We start from the raw sequence: 20455 nt of genomic DNA, 5'->3' as shown, positions 1-20455 counted from the left end.
TCATGCATATTTATTGGGGAAATCCTGAAAACCCAACTGGATTGCGGTCCTTAAGGAGGGACTTTGTTGTAGGCAGTCGGCAGACGCCGGCGCCTCTCCTCTTCCCTGGCGTCTGGCATCACACCTGGAATTCCATGGGGCACACAGTTTGCGATACACTGTCCTAAGGAAATACTTCATCCTAGAAAGGGTGATGGATTCATTGAAGAACATCCTGGTGGAGGCAATAGAGAAAAAGACTATCTGAATCCAAGAAAGCTTGGGACAAGTACATAGGATCCCTAAGGGAAAAGGAGTATGGATAGGCAGACTGGACAGGCCATATGGTCTTTTTCTGCCTTCATTTTTTTCTCTCTGATCCGGAAAGAGGTTACTCTCATAGGAGCCAACTTTGTGGGTTTATTGAGTGCTAAACCCTGCTAGCACTTAGCAAGTTCCTGATAAAGGACTGCATCATTGAGCGCCTTGACGGACATGATTTGATGAGGACCAGCCAGCACGGCTTCAGCTGAGGAAGATCCTGCTTGACGAACTTGCTACACTTCTTCGAGGGAGTAAACAGGCAAATGGACAAGGGTGACCCAGTCGACATTATATTTCTGGATTTTCAGAAGGCGTTCGACAAGGTTCAGCATGAACGACTACTTCGAAAAATTGCGAGACAAGGAATCGAGAGTGTAATACTCACGTGGATTAAAAATTGGTTGACGGATAGGAAACAGAGAGTGGGAGAAAATGGACAATACTCGGACTGGAAAAGCGTCACCAGTGGAGTGCTACAGGGTTCAGTGCTTGGACCCGTGCTCTACAACATATTTATAAACGATCTGGAAATTGGTAAGACGAGTGAGGGATTGAATTTGCAGTTATTCAGAGTAGTGATGACGCGGGAGGATTGTGAACATCTGCAACGTGACATAAACACGCTCAAGAAATGGGCCGCAACATGGCAGATGAGGTTCAACGTGGATAAGTGTAAGGTGATTCATGTCGGTAACAAAAATCTTATACATGAATACAGGATGTCCAGTGCAGTACTTGGAGACCCCCCAGGAAAGAGACTTGGGAGTTTTGGTCAACAAATTAATGAAGCCGCCCACGCAATGCGTGGCGGTGGCAAAAAGGGCGAACAGAATGCTAGGAATGATTAAGAAGGGGATCATAAACAGATCAGAGAAGGTTACCATGCCACTGTACTGGGCCATGGTGCACCCTCACCTGGAGTACTGCGTCCAGCACTGCTTGCCGTACCTGAAGAAAGACATGGTACTACTTGAAAGGGTCCAGAGAAGAGCGACTAAAATGGTTAAGGGGCTGGAGGAGTTGCCGTACAGTGAGAGATTAGAGATACTGGGCCTCTTCTCCCTTGAAAAGAGGAGACTGAGAGGACATGATCGAAACATTCAAGATAATGAAGGGAATAGACTTAGTAGATAAAGACAGGTTGTTCACCCTTTCCAAGACAGGGAGAACGAGAGGGCACTCTCTAAAGTTAAAAGGGGATAGATTCCGTACAAACGTAAGGAAGTTCTTCTTCACCCAGAGTGGTGGAAAACTGGAACGCTCTTCCGGAGGCTCTTAAAGGGGAAAACACCCTCCAGGGTTTCAAGACAAGTTCCTGCTGAATCAGAACATACGCAGGTAAGGCTAGACTCAGGGCACTGGTGTTTGACCTAAGGGCTGCCGTGTGAGCGGACTGCTGGGCACAGTGGACCACTGGTCTGACCCAGCAGCGGCAGCTTCTTATGTGTGTTCAGGGAGGAGTATTCTGTGCTGTCTTTGGCATTCCTAATCAGTTTGAAATGCCGGCACCGGGTGTACATACTCATTTATTGCAAAACGTCTATGCAGTCAACAGTGCTGTCTAGTAATTTTAATTCTTGCACGACATGACCAGGTCCTATACTATAATAAGGGACCCTGTCTTCACCACTTACTAATTTGCAGCCCGCACTAACACATGTGTCAGTTAATCTGAAACCAGTGAACCCCCTTGGCGCCTCATCATTTGCCCAATGGCACTTTCTGACCTTGTTTTCCTTCGGGTTTAAGTGCTTAAAAGAGGGAGAGAGAGGGGTGGAGGTGGACAGCTGCCAGGGATTTCTCATCCCCTCAATAAAACTGAGAATGTGGCAGGAAGAAGGAAGGAAGGGAGGAGAGAGAGAAAGTGAGTTGAGAAACAGAGCAAGCCCGGGGCCCCGTTAGCAGCCAGATGTTCTCCAGGCAAGCAGAGGAAGCACGAAATGTTGCTGATGACGGAGCAGCCGAGGCATTGAATTACAGGCCCAGGGCGGCACCCACTTGCCCCACCCCAAGCAGCAGTCTAAGAAGGGGGGGGGGGGAGGAGAAGACCCAGCAACTCCCCCCAAACTACAGTCTGAGGAGAAGGAGGAGACCCCTTCTGTCTCCTCCCAGTAGAGCAACAGCTGGACCAGGAAAAAGCAGTCCCTGCAGCCGGCGGGGAGGACATCTTTTGCTCGGCTCCAGGGGTCATGAACCGCCCCCAGCCCCAGCAGGTGGCCAGCCGCTCCCTGAGCGTCAACAGGGCCTTCCTGAGGAGCTTACCCGGGGTGCTGAGGCTCCTGCAGCTCCTCGCCGGCACCGGCCTCTGGATCACCATCGCCTCGCACAAGTACGACGGCAACGTGCACTTCGTCCTCTTCGTGGCCGTCTTCTTCTGGCTCCTGACGCTGGCCCTCTACTTCCTGACGCTGCTGGACAAGCAGGACCTGGTGCCCGTGGCGGGCGGGGAGCGCTGGCTCCTCACCAACGCCGTCCACGACCTGCTGGCCAGCTGCCTGTACGCGGTGGCCGCGGGCCTCCTGGTGGCCAAGACGCAGCAGTACAGCTATTGCAACCTGGAGACCTACCGGCTGCCGTGCGCCTACAACGTGTACCTGGCCGCGTGCGCGCTCGCGGCGCTGGGCTGCGCGCTCTACCTCGCCTCGGCGCTCTATCTGGGCTACCGGAAGTGCCGGCAGCGCGAGGGCATCGTCTGAACAGCGGGGCCTGAGGTGGCGGGGAAAAGAAAGGGACATTTCGCGCGCGCGCCCCCTCCCCCCCCCCCCCCAAGAAACTTTTTTCTCCCTTCCAGAGCGAGCAAAATTTGCCAACAAAAGTTCAAACAAGATTTCCTTAAGGTGGAAACTTCAAGACGACCCTCTTCCCCCCCCCCCCCATCTGCAATTGTTTACCGCTAAGAATCAAGGTTTGTAGTGCTTTTTCGCTGTTTTTGCATCCACCATACATTTAGCTAATAGTTGCTTGTGCGCTTTTCAGGCCCAGAAAGGAAATGTGTCTGTGTGTGTTTTTTGGCCTCTTGAGGTTTTGCACATCTTTTCTTAGCTGTAATCCGGTTCCAAGACTTGTTGAGCGCTGCTTCTGCCTTGCATATAGCCCTGCCCCCACCACCAAAGCGCTCCATCCCTGCTCTGGGTTATTGTGAGCACTTAAAAAAGCTAATAATTATTGTTACATTGACAGGGACGCATCCAGAATATGAAAAGCAAAGCTAGGAAGTGTGGAAAGAAGACACATACATAGAGCTTCCGTTTTTGAGTGTTTACACATTTGCAAGGTGTTTATTGCCCAGATAATTAGGGTTTTTTGGTGTCATAAGTACGATCACTGGGAACATTTTCTGATGGAATCAAATAAGACTCTGTATAGGAAAGGCTCCGAAACTGCAGGGTACAAGGGGAAGGGAGGCGAGGATTAGGGGGTGGGTGGATTATTTTCTGCAATAAAACACTGATTTCTATTTATTTAAACTTTTTTTTTTAATTTGCAATAGGGATGTTTTTATTGGTTTACCAGTTAAAACCTGAAATCAGAAGACTTAAAGATAAGTTAACACTCATCTGTCAAAAAAGCCAAAATATAAGAAGCCACTAGTAGGGGAATATGAAAAGCTGTTATAGAGTTCATAGACTAACACTTGAAAGTTTTCGTTCCAGGCATGCCTGGCTTTGTTAAGTGTTGATACATAGCTCCGTGGGTTCCAGTGAGCACTGAGCACCCCCAGTACTGAAAAAGCTCCTTCACTGTGTCTGAGGGGTGATTTGTATTAAGTAATGTGTTTCCCCAAAATAAGGCAGTGTCTTATATTAATTTTGGGTCCAAAAAACACATTAGGGCTTATTTTCGGGGATGTCTTATTTTTTTTCATGTACAACAATCATCTCTCCCTTTCTTTCCTCCATCCCAATTCTTCCTCTTGCCCCCTCCCCCGTGTGCAGCGTCTTTTCTCCCCTCTCACCCATCCCCATGTGCAGCGTCTTTCTATCCCTCCCATCCCCCTGTACTGCAGAACTTCACCGACCCACTGTGAGAGCTCCGCTCCGAGGCCTCCAAAAACAGCAGCGGCGGCAGCGCTGTGAATGAGCTGCTTCGGGGCCTTCCCTCTGCTGCATCACTGATGATATCATCATTGACGTGGCAGAGGGAAGGCCACGAAGCAGCCCGTTCAGAGCGCTGCCGCTGCTTTAGGAGGCCTCGGAGGGGAGGTATGTCAGGTCGACGAGTCCAAATTATTATTTTTTGGACGAATCAGGCAGGGATGGAGTCAAGGAGTAGCGGGGGCTTCAAGGGTTGATCTTAACTAGGGCTTATTTGGGGGGTAGGGATTATATTAGGAGCATCTTTAAAAATCATGCTAGGGCTTATTTTGGGGGTAGGCCTTATTTTCAGGGAAACAGGGTAGTAGTAGTAGTATTAGCACCTCGTAATTTCACTCATTAAGACCAGATCTTGGATCTGTAAGGCTGTATAAATTGTAAGTGCTCCAAATGAATCTGAAGATGGAGTAGCGCTGCTGGAGGGAGATGAACAGATCTCTGGGGAGGTGGAGGCGGTGGCTAAATGGAACCGAGGCAAGACTGTGCATGCTTGATGCTGTGCCCATGCTCTCTCTTTCCAGTCCCCTTTCTCCTGGCCGCCTCGCATTCATTATCTGTGATAGCAACAGCAGCTTTAGCCTCTTACTGACAGTTATTGATTCCAGCCTTGGGATGTCTGAATTTTGGGATAGGACGACTTGTGCCTATTCTTCCCACTCTGCAACAGCTATGAGAGTAGACCGGAGTCTGCTTGAATTAACCAGTAACAGACACCAGACCAGGGCTGCCAAACTCCAGTGCTTAAGGCCAGGGCTGCTGCTAGACATCATGAGGCCCAGGGAAGGCGCTGGGTCTGGTTCTTACAGCGTTAGACTTCCTTAGTCTATGTTCTCTTAACTTTCCTCTTAATCATAGTTCAGCCCATAAAAACACATTAAGCATTACTTGCTAGGGTTTTTGCTTCCAGCAGGACAAATATACTTCCCCAGTCATCGAAGCAACAGCTAACAGAAGGGAGCCTCTTAAAACCCACTAATCCACCTTCTATCTGTAACACCCCACCAACCCCTAGTCGCTTGGAAGGGATGCCTCACGACTTGGGTTGAGGCAGGAAGGGGTGGAGTACAGTAGATAGAGTTTGAGCCCGCCAGGACAGATAGGGGAAAATGATAAAGCACCTGAATATAAACCACTTAGGATATAAGTGGTATATAAATAATAATAAAATAAATATACCATATTTTTCATTCCATAAGACGCACCTGCCCATAAGATGCACCCACCTGTAGAGGAGGAAAACCCAAGAAAAAATTCCCACCACCCTGCCCTGTACCCCTTCTGGTGGTCTAGTAGTAGGCCGGGACAGGGTCTTATAGAGCGAAAAACACGTAGGCAGCAGAGGCACCCTCCTCCCCCCTAGACAGCAGAGGCAGGAACCCCCCCCCCCCTAGGCAGCAGAGGTGAGCACCCCCCCTGTAGGCAGAGACATCCCCTATTACCTTTTTTAAAAGTCTGTTGGAGCTTTCCCTGCTCCTCTTCTTCTGTTCGGGCAGAGTGGCGCAGAAGGCAGGCGTGTGCTGTTTGCATTCCTGCCTGGTCCGGCGCCGCTCTTCGATTGGCTGTAGTCAGTTCTCGCAAGTTGCCTGCCTTCTGGGCTGCTCTGCTCAAACTGATGAAGAGCCGTCTGGCGAGGGAGACAGGCAGGAGCAGGAAAAGCTGTAACGGACTTCAAAAAAAGGTACCTGGGAGGGGGGGGCTGACTACGGGGGATATTCGCTCCATAAGACGCACCCTTATTTCCATCCCCTTTTTGGGGGGGGTGGAAAAAGTGCGTCTTATAGAGCGAAAAATATGGTAGTTTTAAGAAACTTGAAAACCAAGTTGTTTGTGGATGTTTATTTGTAGAGCCACTCCAGCACAGGTTAAGTTAGTTCCTTATGGAAAATAGTTTCTGTATTGGTTTTTGGAGCCCACAAGCAGACAGTCTTGTTCATCTATATTGTGGATAAACTGTTTGTAGGAATTTCTAGTTTGTGAATTGGTTGTTAGTTGAGAGTGAGTGAAGTTATAATTCCAGCATGGAGTGAATGGAAGTTTGCTAATTTTAAATTTTGTGTTTATTTTATGGAAACCACTTAGATCTTAGGTGGTATATAAATTTTTAAATAAATTATAGAATAGGCTATACATTTTGGAAAAAGCTAGGGGTTAAGAGAACACAATTATGGGGTTAAGAGAACACAAACATTCGAAAGGAGAACAGTCCCGTGGGAGACAGCTGGGCTAAGGTGTTGGGAGATGGAAAGTCCGTGGTAAGAACTCACTAGGGGGGTCCTTTTACTAAGGCGTGCTAGCTGTTTTAGTGCACGCTAAACGCTAACTTGTCCATAGACTATAATGGACGCGTTAGCATTTAGCGCGCCTTAGTAAAAGGACCCCCCTAGTGAGTTCTTACCTAGAGAGCTGCACGGGAACGGGGACGACGGGAATCCCGCGGGACCCGCGGGCATCCCGCGGGTTCCCCCTTTGGGTCACGGGGATCCCGTGGGGACGCCCCTAGGGTCGCAGGGATCCCGTGGGGACGCCCCCTAGGGTCGCGGGGATCCCGTGGGGACGCCTCCGAGGGTCGCGGGGTTCCTGCGGGGCTGGATGTACTCAGTCGCGCGGCTCTTCTCCCTACCTTCTCTGCTTGCAGCACAGAGCCGAACGGAAGTCTTCCCGACGTCAGCGCTGACGTCGGAGGGGAGGGAGGGCTTAAACAAAGCCCTCCCTCCCTCCGTCAGCGCTGACGTCGGGAAGACTTCCGTTTGGCTCTGTGCTGCAGGCAGTGCAGGTAAGGAGGAGAGTAGCCTCGCGGTTCGAGTGGCTACCAAGGGAGGGGGCGGTCCGCCCCGCCACACCCCGCCCCGGTTGCAGCACAGCCGGCCAGGTCCCCTTACTTTTGTGGCACTTCCCCGACCGACCGACAACAGCCCCAGTCCGACAATCCTCCCTGCTCTGTAGCCGCGAATCTAAATTATCTTCTTACAGCAGCTGTAATAAGGTAATTTAGATTCGCAGTTAAGGGCAGGGAGGTTTGTCGGACCAGGGCTGTTGTCAGTCGGTCGGGGAAGTGCCACAAAAGTAAGGGGACCTGGCCGGCTGTGCTGCACCCTGGGGCGGTAGAGAAGGAGTGAGGAGAAGGACGCTGAAAGGCCATGGGGAAGACGGGAGGAGGGGGGGAAGGACTCTGAAAGCACTTGAAGACAGAGGAGGGAGAAGGACGCTGAAAGCACATGGGGAATACAAAGGGGTGGAGAAGGACGCTGAAAGGCCATGGGAAGGGCGGGGGGGGGGAAGGACTCTGAAAGCACTTGTGGAAGACAGAGGGGGGAGAAGGATGCTGAAAGCACATGGGGAAGACAAAGGGGTGGAGAAGGACGCTGAAAGGACATGGGGAAGACGGGGGGTGGGTGGAGAAGGACGCTGAAAGGCCATGGGGAAGACAGAGAGGGAGAAGGACACTGAAAGGACATGGGGAAGCAGAGGGGGGAGAAGGACACTGAAAGCACATGTGGAAGACAGAGGGGGGAGAAGGACGCTGACAGGACATGGGGAAGATGGGGGGAGAAGGACGCTGAAAGGAAATGGGGAAGAGAGAGTAGGGAGAAGACGCTGGCAGGGAAGAAGACAGATGCCAGACTATGGGGGGAGCGGAGAGAAGAAAATGGGTGCCAGACCAATTTGGAAGGGGGAAGAAAGGGAGAGGCACAGTAACAGAGCAAATGGAAGATGCAGAAGGAAGAGAGACAGTGGATGGAAGGAATTGAATGAGAACATGAGGAAAGCAGAAACCAGGCAACAAAGGTAGGAAAATAATTATATTTCTTTTTTTTTATTTTGCTTCAGGATAAAGTAGTATATTAGTTGTGTTGATAAAAATTTATAAACATTAGAGGCTCTGGTAGAAACCCATTTGCAAAGTATGTATTCTTCCCAATTAATATTTTCAAATTAATAAAGTCTTTTTGCTTATTTGTAAATGGGTTTCTACCAGAGCCTTTAATTCAGTAGCATAATTAAATGAAATAACTATTTCTGAAGTTTATATGGACGGGCGGGGACGGAGGGGATTCCTCGTGGGGACGGGTGGGGACGGAGGGGATTCCTCGCGGGGACGGGTGGGGACGGAGGGATTCCTCACGGGGACGGGTGGGGACGGGTGGGATTCCTCACGGGGACGGGTGGGACTTTGGCGGGGACGGGTGGGATTTCTGTCCCCGCGCAACTCTCTATTCTTACCACGGACTTTCCATCTCCCAACACCTTAGCCCAGCTGTCTCCCACGGGACTGTTCTCCTTTCGAATGTTTGTGTTCTCTTAACCCCATAATTGTGTTCTCTTAACCCCTAGCTTTTTCCAAAATGTATAGCCCTCTTTAGATGGTTGCCAATACTGTATCATGTATTGAGCTAATCCAATGAAAAGGTCTTGCCTAGGAGGGGCCGCTGAAAAGTTCTCAGCCCAGCCAAGAAGAGAATGATGTGGAGCCATGAAACTTGCAAGTTATTCCACATTTTTCATTTCAGTGAGGCAAATGCATCTAGTAAATGGGCACAAGTACAGGGAAACCAAGCCATTGTGACATCACCGCAGAGGTTGGTGGAATGAGGCATTATGACATCACAATACGAGGGGCCACTGAAAAGTTCTCAGCCCAACCAGGAAGAGAATGATGTGGAGCCAAGAAACTTACAAGTTATTCCATACTTTTCTTGATACTTTTTGTTTAAATGATATTTATTTTAAAATTTTCTATTCCGTTTAAAACCTAAGCGGATTACAATATTAACATACATAAATCCAGTCAGCAAGGCATCAACACATCACAAAATTTACAAACCTTCTCAGATCAGCCATACAGATCTACTTAAAAAAAAAAAAAAAGAATCCTCCAGTCTAATGGAATACCTTAACAAATAGGTAAATTTTCAGTAATGCTTTAAAAGATTTCAGATTTTGGCATAACCTTAACATGTCTTCTACGGCTCTTATTGGAGATATTCTGCATTTCCAAATACCTGTTACTTGCCACTGTTGCTCTCGTTCAACATTAAGTTACATAAAGCAGCTGTTTCACCATCTGCCAATTAAAGGGTTAAAGAACTTGTTAGAGCATTCCATAGCTGTGGACCAGCCACCCCTATTTTCATATAATGTATTTCATGTACTTGTTCCAGAGATAACATCATTGCTGATTGTGATCGCAGAGAACAAGATGGTAAATATTTCTTCAAGACTCGCGTCAGATACCAAGGTGCCTCTCCGTATATTTGCTTGATGTATAATTGTCAGAATTGTATACTCAGTTTGAAATGTGACTGGCAACCAGTGTGGGTGTTTTAACACTGCGGAAATAGGCTGATATCAAGATACCCCAGTAATCGTTCTCGCCGCCGTGTTCTGCGCTACTTGCGGAGCCCGTATTTTAGATTGAGCGGTGCTTAAAAACAATGCGTTGAAAAAAAATCTAATTTTGTGCTAACAAGGCTGTGAATCACTATCTGAAAATCTGCTACTGATAGCGTCGGTTTTACCTTAGAGAGCACCCGCATCTGCACGAACGCTCCCTTCACAACCCGCAACATGTGTTCTGCATTGTAAGCCGGATGTCAAAACAGATGCCCAAGAACCTCATACATGGAAGAACTGATAATTTCATATCTTGCACTTGATATGAAATGAATAGTGTCAAGAACAGTGTGGAATAACTTGTAAATAGCTCTACTTCATTCTCTGGTGTCAGGTCAAAAGCGCGCCGGGACAAAGGTGCACCCAGACAATTGAGCGCAGCGCGGAGGTGCGCGCCGCTCAAAATTAATGTTTTTAGGGCTCCGACGGGGGTGTGTGGGGGGGAACCCCCCCACTTTACTTTAATAGACATCGCGCCGCGTTGTAGGGGCGTTGTGGGGGCTGTGGGGGGTTGTAACCCCCCACATTTTACTGAAAACTTCACTTTTTCCCTGTTTTTAGGGAAAAAGTTAAGTTTACAGTAAAATGTGGAGGGTTACAACCCCCCATAACGCCGGCGCGATGTCTATTAAGTAAAGTGGGGGGGGTTCCCCAACAAAACCCCCCGTCAGAGCCCCTAAAAACAGTAATTTTGAGCGGCGCATGCCTCCGCGCTGCGCTCAATTGTCTGGGCGCGCCTTTGTCTTTCGCGCCGTTGTCTATGAACCTCATTCTCTTCTTGGTTGGTCTGAAACAATCCTCATGCAACTTTTCAGCGGGCCCTTCGTACAGTTCTTTATTTCTACATATCCCAATGGACTAACATGACAACCGCAATAGTTTATTCCAAGAACAGGGGGGAATGATATACCCAATTCATAGCCTTACAGGAATCTACAACAGAAAGACATGAAATGCATGCATATCTAATTCAAGTGACTGAGAACGCAACGTTATATTTCAGCTTATTGCACCCATTGGAATCTAGGTTGTTACTTTTATGTTGAGAGAGCCAAGCACATCATTATAACACATGAGAAAATTCTAAAAAAAAAATTAAAAAATCAGATTCTAAAAATAGTATTTCAGCTTGGCTATTTTGGTGTGCCTCAAGGGTTTAAACAGATTTCCACTTGAGGCCATTTTCTCACTGTTGTCTTCTGGAGAAAGAACACTAACCTATGAATTAAAGTTGTCCTAATACCAGAGCAGGCATATTCGATAGGTAGACTAGGCCGTCAACCAAAGCAGCAGTTTCTGGGAGTGGGAAGCATTAAAAGCAGCTGCAGTAAAAAAATAAAAAATAAATGATAAGCTCTGAGATCCACAGAAATTCACAGAAGCAGCAATGCTTGTTTTCAATCACAGGAAAGAAGGGCAATTTTGGAATAGCCCATTTATAAATTTACCTAAGGCAATTCCAGCCAGTCATGTTTTCAGCACATCCGCAATGAATATTCATGAAAGAGATTTGCATGTAGTGGAGGCAGTGCATGCAAATGTCCCACATCTTCCTAGGTGAAGACCAAAGAAAAGACTTAATTTAATCTCTCCGCTATGGCCTTGTCTTCCCGGAGAGCCTCTTTTATCCCTCGGTTATCTAGCGGTCCAACTGATTCTTTGCCTGGCTTCTTGCTTTTAATATACCTAAAAAAGTTTTTACTATGTGTTTTTGCTTATAGCACAATCTTCTTTTCAAGGTCTCTCTTTGCCTTCCTTATTAACACCTTGCATTTGCCTTGACATTCCTTGTGCTGTTTATAATTATTTTCAGTTGGATCCTTCTTCCACTTTCTGAAGGATTCTATTTTAGCTCTAATAGCTTCCTTCACCTTGCTCATTAACCACACTGGCTGCTGTTTGGTTTTCCTTCCTCCTTTTTTAATATATGGAATATATGTAGTCTGGGCCTCCAGAATTGTATTTTTGAATAACATCCATAACTGATATAAATTTTTGACCTTTGTAACTGCTCCTCATAAGTTGTTTTTTTTATCATTCTCATGTTATCATAGTCTCCTTTTTTTTTTTTTTTAAGTTAAATGCTGTTGTATTGGATTTCTTATGTTAACTTATTCCAGGGTTTATATCAAATCTGATCATGTTATGATCAGTGTAATCAAGCAACCCCAGCACCAATACTTCCCGAACCAATTCATACGCTCCACTAAGAACTAGGGCAGAATACAGTACTGGGATTTAAGAGAGGATTGGACATTTTCCTGCTGGAAAAGGGAATAGAAGGGTATAAATAGAGGATTACTGCTCAGGTCCTGGACCTGTTGGGCCGCCGCGTGAGCGGACTGCTGGGCAAGATGGACCTCAGGTCTGACCCAGCAGAGGCATTTCTTATGTTCTTATGTCTGTGATTGCTTTGCCTCTTGTTGGTTCCTGAACCAGCTGCTCCATAAAGCAGTCCTTGATTTCATCAAGGAATTTTATCTCCCTAGCGTGCCCTGATGTTACATTTACCCAGTCAATATTGGGGTAGTTGAAATCACACATTATTATTGTGTTATCCAGTTTATTAGCCTCCCTAATTTCTGATGACATTTCAGCCTCTGTCTGTTCATCCTGATCAGCACACTCCTATCACAATCCTTTTGTTTAATTACTGTTTATTTACTGATAGGCTAAACAACCATTCCCTGTTTTAACTGTTCTGCCTCTGCATAAAATGAATTGAAAACTTATGATAGGAATTGATATGTGGTCTCAAAATATGTATGTACAATTTTAGTTTAGCTTAGAAAATGTTTTGAGGGAAAAAATGTTAAATCAATGTCTTAAATAACTCTCCAGAGACAAACAAATTTTGAATGTGAGAGGGAAAGAAAGAGAGAACAGCAAAGGTCAGGATCTATTTTTATTTTGGGCAAAGCAACGTAAAGTAAGAAGCCCCCCTGACAACCCAACCACTGCATCCATAACATCTGTATAGCAATGGACACATTGGTAAAAGAGAAAAATTAACAGAATGACTTTGACCATAGAATTGGCAGTCCTAAGCAATTATATATTTATTTATTTTTTAAATTTCTATACTGGCTAATTCCTAGGTGGTTTACAATATATCCACTTACATAATACTAAAAAACAGTACAAAAGAGAGACAAAACACCAGAATTTAAATTTACAGTTAATCTTCGATCAGGTCAAGCATTAACAAAGTGTATTTTGAAGAGTTTTCTGAAAGTTCCTCTGTCAGCACATTTCCTTAACTGCCCTACCAGCGAATTCCATAATTTTACCCCAGTGCAACAAAAGGTCATTGCACTAGTTTTTACATATTTCGGAGTAACATTGGCCTTTAACAGAGCAAAATTTTTCCGAGCGCAATGCTCTTTTGGGCTGATAATTGGTCATCTTGCTCTTGAAATACTCTGGAATCGTACCATACAAAAATTGATGACAGATCATCACAATGGCCATTTGGGAACCACTGGTCTAACATATCCTACCAGGAACACATTACTTGGTGAGGATCTACAGCCACTTCATTCCACACCTCTGGAACCAACTCCCCCCCCAACTTAGACAACAGAACACATTATTAACATTCCGTAAATCGGTAAAGACCCTCCTCTTCAATTAAAGATCTCCTCTGTCTCTCCCCCCCCTTAGGCCCCACCCTCCACTCTCCTATCACCTTCCCGAAATTCCAGTACGACCCTCTCTTACTCTATCCACTAACAAATTGCACCTATACGCTTATAACTTTCCTTAAACTAAACTACTGTATTTCCCCCTTCTCTCTCTCTGCTTAATCTCCCTGTATTTAATTCTCTCCAAAAACTATAAATCCAATCACTAAACCTGTTGTACCACTTATATGTCTAGCTACTCCGCACTGTGTATGTTCATTTGTAAACCGTTCTGAGCTATTGGGAGGACGGGATAAAAATCTAAATAAATAAATAAATAAAATAAATCTGATGAAATCATCGTTCTTTAGGAGCTTATGTCTTGGTAATTACCCGCTTTCTTATATGACATTTCCACTTGCTTCATATCAACAGCTTCTATTTTTTAAATTTCTAACTAAATTAATTGTTTCTTCCAGTGTGAAACAGCAATGTGGAACCACGGCTTGTCTGACGCACCTCAGACTGATCCTTAGAGCATCGATTCTGAACTCCAGTGAAATGGACTGGATTGGTAGAGGGCAATGGCTGATGAAGCAGAGCATGGGAAGCCGAGTGCGCTGTGGATTTGTGCACAAAAAGTACCCTCTGTGTTGCAGTTCCTGGTTGGGATTACTCAACATTGCCCCAAGACTCTGTGAGTGCTTTAGCCACAAAGAGTGCAGATAGGATGGGGTGCAAAGGCTGATCCCCGCCCACCGTCTTCTCTCATTGGCAGTGACGAAGTGGGTGGGACCGAGTCGCACAGGGTGCAAGTATAGCATGGTATGGTCCTGTCCCAAAATGAATTCTGTACTGTGTCATATGCCCTCCCATGCCCCGTGAAAGCTACAACATCGATTTTGGAGCATCCTGTTTAAATGCTTCGGAAACGCTGATCATTTGGCAGTTTGGGTTGACTGAAGAAAGAGAAGTGATAGAACTGAGCAAAAGGTATTATTATCATATTCTCAAGAAGACTTTATATCAACAAGGTGACCCTAGGTACAAAAACAAAATGGGATAAATATTTTCATTACCGAAAACCTCAGGATCCAGAAACTTTTCTACAGAAAATAATATGAAGAGAGGTGAAGAGTGGTCTGTTTCCAGGTACTGACCAAGAACTTTTGGTGAAACTGAACAAAGGTTGGACTGTTTGTGGACATGGCAGAATTTCATTTTTACTGTGGGAGAACTCGGTCTGTGTGTATTGGTGGGAGGGACTGGAGTAGATCAAAAAAGCAGTTTGGAGAGATGAAACTAGATTAATTTACATAACATAAGGGCTGCCATGCCCAGGGCTGGGAGGGAACTGCATAAGAGCATCTTGTATCCAGGATATGCCTTACACTCTTATGGGGACTGGAGGGGATGCTCTCTTCCATGTTGCAGCTTCAGATGATCACATCCTCTATATCTGCATCTAGGGCAGGGGTGGGCAACTCTGGTCCTCGAGGGCTGGAATCCATTCGGGTTTTCAGGGTTTCCCCAATGAATATGCATGAGATCTATTTGCATGCACTGCTTTCAATGCATATTCATTGGGGAAATCCTGAAAACCCGAATGGATTCCGGCCCTCGAGGACCGGAGTTGCCCACCCCTGATCTAGGGTTTCACCAGTGGGGGGGGGGGGGGGGATCCAGCCATGGCCATGCTCTATCAAGCCCAATAGTCTGTCACCCTCTCTCATATTGGATGGTCTCTTGAGGGTATCAGAGTCCACTGGTAGTGTATTCAAGCTATACTAGTACCCAAACTGTGAATATGGATACTCTTACCTTGCCTTGCAGATGTATACAGATGATTATTTTTGTGTTGCTCCTTTTTATTTTATTTTGTAGCATTTTGACTTTACTCACCTTCTTCTACATCAGGGGTCCCAAAGTCCCTCCTTGAGGGCCGCAATCCAGTCGGGTTTTCAGGATTTCCCCAATGAATATGCATGAGATCTATGTGCACGCACTGCTTTCAATGCATATTCATTGGGGAAATCCTGAAAACCTGACTGGATTGCGGCCCTCAAGGAGGGACTTTGAAATCCCTGCTCTACATCCAAGCTGGGCCCTTCATATGGAAGGTGAATAAATTTTTGTACCCCTGCCTTTTCTAGTTACATTATCTATCTGTCCATCTCTCTCCCCCTTCAATATGTTCAGAACTCTGCTGCACGCCTCATATTCCATCAGCTTCTATCCATTTCCGCATAATAAGTGTATATGCTCTGCAGCTCCTCAGTATCTCGTCTCACCTCTGCCCACACTCATCGGGTAAGGCTCGCTTATCTGTACCCTTCTCCTCTACAGCCAATTCCAGACTCCATCCCTTCTACCTTGCTGCACCACGTGCTTGGAACAAACTGCCTGACTATATATCGGGCTCCGTCTCTGGTAGTATTCAAATCTGGAGACTTGAAGCCCACTTTTACAATGTGTCTATCAATTACATTTGTATTATGCATCCTTTGATCTTGTTGTACACTTCTTTGCTTTCTTATAAAACCCAATAAAATTTTTGAACTGAAAAAGAAAAGCCCACTTCTTTGAAGATGCTTTCAATTCCAACCCACCTTCTAGAACCAATATCTGTCTTATCAATCCCTCTGTAATTCCCCCCACTTGAGTACAGTGTATTAATGCACCTTCTTGTCTAGTTTGTATGTCTTAATAATAATAATTTTATTCTTATATACAGGAATACCGAAAAAGTTCTAGGCGGTTCACAACAAGGTGGGCTAATACATGGGATCCAGATAAAATACAAATTAGAATAATGAACTTAAAACAGATAAAGACAGAAAGCATTTACAATATAATGCAGAAAACTAGACCTCTAACATAATTTTTCCAAGCCATACAGTCTTGACTAGATTGTAAGCTCTTTTGAGCAGGGACTGTCTCTTCTGTGTTTTTGATATATAGCGCTGCGTATGTCTAGTAGTGCTGTAGATGAGTATTAGTAGTAGTATTTTCCTGTCCCCTAGAGCAGTGGTTCCCAACCCTGTCCTGGAGGACCACCAGGCCAATCGGGTTTTCAGGCTAGCCCTAATGAATATGCATGAGAGAGATTTGCATATAATGGAAGTGAGAGGCATGCAAATCTGCTCCATGCATATTCATTAGGGCTAGCCTGAAAATCCGATTGGCCTGGTGGTCCTCCAGGACAGGTTTGGGAACCACTGCCCTAGAGATTTCACGGTCTAAAGCAGGGATAGGGAACTCCGGTCCTCGAGAGCCATATTCCAGTCGGGTTTTCAGGATTTCCCCCAATGAATATGCATGCGATCTATTTGCATGCACTGCTTTCAATGCATATTCATTGGGGAAATCCTGAAAACCCGACTGGAATACGGCTTTCGAGGACCGGAGTTCCCTACCCCTGGTCTAAAGGCTCTTTTTTTCAAAAGAGCATTAGAATCTGGGCTTAATGTGCTTTAACATAGAACATTTCCACGCGTTAAGCCCAGATTTAATGTGGCAGTATTAAGTAGAGTTACCATATTTCCACATTAAAAAAAGAGGACATGTGTCTCTGCCCTGTTCTACCCAGTCACACCTCATTCTGCCCCCACATGAACCTCATTTCTTCTTCCCTGAGTTGTCATTTATGAGTGGGAAAATTCAGAAACTGCAGAAAAGAGGCACCATGAGCCTGATATTTTTTCCCCCATGATTAATTACATTACATTAGTGATTTCTATTCCGCCATTACGTTGCGGTTCAAGGCAGATTACAAAAGGAGTTATCTGGCCATTTCCAGAGGAATTGAGTAGAGCGGGTTGCTTCAGAGGATTGGGATGAGTCTTGCGGTGATAAGTTTCTCTTCAAGGATTTCTTGAGTAGCATGGTTATTTCTTTTCTGAACGATTTGTAGTCTGGGGTCGTTATCAGTAAATTGGAGAGGTGGTAGTCTAGTTTTGCTACTTGTGTGGCCATCTTCCTCTCTCTGTAATGTAGTTGCCACACATTAGTATGGGTAACTTAACACTGAAACAACACAGCACTCATTATCTCAGTGCACAGATGATTAATTTATTGTGACAGGGGTTGCCATGCAACTTATTTTGAGGAACTGGAAAAACTGCGATCGGTTAAATTATGCTTTTTGGTGGGAATCTCTGTCATACTTTTAAAATGGAGCGTATGATGGCCATACAACAGGGATATTATAGGAAATTTATGGAGGTTTGGGAGCCATTGACAAAATTCTGTAAGGAGTGATTGTTGATTATGTCCTTTGATCATACACGTCCAGGGTGGGTGGGGAGATACTTTTAATTTGAGTGCAATTGTTGAATATGTAGAAAGGAGGGGGGGATGATATATGTATTTGTCATAAAATATAATTTGATAGAATTTAAGTGCTGTTAAAGTATAAAACGTATGTTTAATATGTTGCACTTATTTTTGGTTTTAAATTGACTAAAGATATTTTTTAAAAAAAAAATGCAGCAGTATTCATGGATGGGCCTTGACGGCTGCAAACAGGTCACGTTTTCAGGATCCCCCTAATGAATGTGCTTGAAGTAGAAATGCGGGCATACTATCTTATATTCCGATATATTGTAACAGTTTGAAAATCTGATCTGTTTGTGGCCCTCGAAGACTGGAAGTGAATACTACTGAGGTAGTGAATCAGATTGGTTTTTTTAGAGCATCTCAAAAACAAAAAAAAATCCAAAAAAGATCTGCAGAAAAAAAATCAGCCAGAAGCAAACAAAACAAAACTGCAGACTGTGTACAAGATGCAGGCAAATTTTAATAGGACAAGAACACAATATATAAAACCCTTTTACCAATAAAGGGACCCGACACGGTCCGTGTTTCGGACAAACCTTCGTCAGGGGTCCATGGTAAAATAGGGGGTGCTAAAAAAAGCCACAAAAAATGAAGAATATCGATGGGATGCCTGTGTGTGTCAAATTCGCCAAAAAAGCCAACAGGTTTGTCCGAAACACGGACCGTGTCGGGTCCCTTTATTGGTAAAAGGGTTTTATATATTGTGTTCTTGTCATATTAAAATTTGCCTGCATCTTGTACACAGTCTGCAGTTTTGTTTTGTTTGCTTTTTAGAGCATCTGTCATTGGCCTTTAATGGTATGATACTCAATTATAGACTCGACGGAATATGGTTCATGTGGTCAGGTCTGGTGCATAGCAATACCAGATAATGGACAGTTTATCTATGAGGTTCCTAGTTACCTTGTTTCAAGGGATATCGTCAACCTAGTGTTGGAGGCATTGGCCTCATGCAATGTCTGGAGATAGGATGTAAGTGTTCATTGTTTTACCAAGCATTTGTATTAATCTGAAGTTTTAAAAATTAAATACATTTTAAAAAAGCTGGCCACCACTTGTGTATGGTTCGTAAAGACTCCAGGTTCATGAAGGTCATACTTGTAGTTCCTGGGTATTTTTGACCACTGTTTGTGTGTGATTCTCTTCTGGACATGGTTCACAAAAACATCAATTTATACTATATGACTGCACAATCACCATAAGCATTACAACTCCTGATGCTGAAACACGACCCCGTGTTGAGTCGTATTTTTTTGGTGGAAACTGAGAGCTCTTCGCATTTGCCACTCAATAAAATTGTTATAGGGACCTCCTCAGGTCTCCTTTTGTTTTTTTGGAAGGCCATTTATCTGGCCCTACTCCTTTTCACTGTTCTACGGTTTGGTGGTGGTGTGTTTCCCAAAAACACCAGACATTTTTTGCATGTTATTCTTAAGGACAAAAGACTCTTCACACATGTGGTTCAGTGTGACAATACATATTAAGACATATGGTTTACATGGATATCAGGCACTTCATGACTGAATTCATGGTAATATCGAGCATAGGATAGTGAAACACACTTTCACAAGAAAAAGAGAAAAGAGCAATGTCATATATAAATGTAGGCAGTGCTGCTTTAGTTCGAAGGAGTATGTTCCAAATGAACTGGAGGAAAAGCCTCAGACAAATGCCCTCCCACCACCACAATGGTGGATAAAGGTGGTAGGGCGGTAACCTCACTGGCAAAAACCTCCGTCACACTCCCAAAATAGAAAAACTATGAGCAGGGCTGTCTATGCATAGTTGATAGAAGAAAAAACTTTCAACTTATCTCTGTTGATCGGTACACCGACGGTGGCCAGCGTTTCACTAACTTGCTGCCTCAGGGTGTATCACAGTCCGATCAAAACTTTTATGCAGGACGCCGTAACGTCTCCTCTGATCAAAAAGGTTACCACCCTACCACCTTTATCCACCATTGTGGTGGTGGGAGGGCATTTGTCTGAGGCTTTTCCTCCAGTTCCTTTGGAACATACTCCTTCGAACTAAAGCAGCACTGCCTACATTTATATATGACATTGCTCTTTTCTCTTTTTCTTGTGAAAGTGTGTTTCACTATACTATTGATTTTTCACATATCCGAGTATTTTGTGCTATTAATATCGGGCATAGGAGCCATCTTCATGGGTGCTTGTCCAGGGAGGGGTAATTTACAATGAGTTTAGTTAGAATGCCCAACCATTCTGAACAGTTAGCTGTAGACACCATCAGGAAACAATTGCTAAGGTCTGTGGACCCTTCATTCATATCTTATGCAAGTGATTTGTAAGGGCACTAGACACCTGGAGCACGTGGCTCGTGGATCTATTAGATGCCTTAGCTCAGGGGTAGGGAACTCCGATCCTTGAGAGCCATATTCCAGTTGGGTTTTCAAGATTTCCCCAATGACTATGCATTGAAAGCCGTGCATGCAAATAGATCTCATGCATAGTCATTGGGGAAATCCTGAAAACCCAACTGGAATACGGCTCTCGAGGACCGGAGTTCCCTACCCCTGGCTTAGGTATTGAACGTGCAGCGCTGCATACGCCTTTCAGCGCTATAGAAATGATAAATAGCAGTTGTAGTCGATGGGTGTCCTAACCTCAGGAGCGCCCTGTTTATGCCGGGACTTTCTTGCCCTGAAATAAGTGCGCCTAAGTTAGGCGCCCACCAGTGCCTACG

At 45.1% G+C, this 20455-nt stretch overlaps 1 protein-coding gene across 1 annotated transcript; it reads left to right on the top strand.

The window, feature by feature from the left end:
- Positions 1-2151: 2151 nt before the first annotated feature.
- On the top strand, positions 2152-14945 carry MARVELD1 (MARVEL domain containing 1). The gene is made up of 2 exons (XM_033942858.1): positions 2152-3208; positions 13891-14945. Exon 1 carries the CDS (start codon positions 2493-2495, stop codon positions 2997-2999), a length of 507 nt encoding a protein of 168 aa, XP_033798749.1. The 5' UTR covers positions 2152-2492; the 3' UTR covers positions 3000-3208; positions 13891-14945.
- Positions 14946-20455: the final 5510 nt, after the last annotated feature.

This window comes from Geotrypetes seraphini, chromosome 4 (genome assembly GCF_902459505.1).
Source record: "Geotrypetes seraphini chromosome 4, aGeoSer1.1, whole genome shotgun sequence".
Classification (NCBI taxonomy): Eukaryota; Metazoa; Chordata; class Amphibia; order Gymnophiona; family Dermophiidae; genus Geotrypetes; species Geotrypetes seraphini.
The sequence above is the reverse complement of the archived record's forward strand: the minus strand, read 5'-3'. Positions and strand labels throughout refer to the sequence as shown.

Excerpts from the sequence above, each read along its gene's own strand:
- MARVELD1 (XM_033942858.1), top strand. The coding sequence starts at position 2,493 with ATGAACCGCCCCCAGCCCCAGCAGGTGGCCAGCCGCTCCCTGAGCGTC.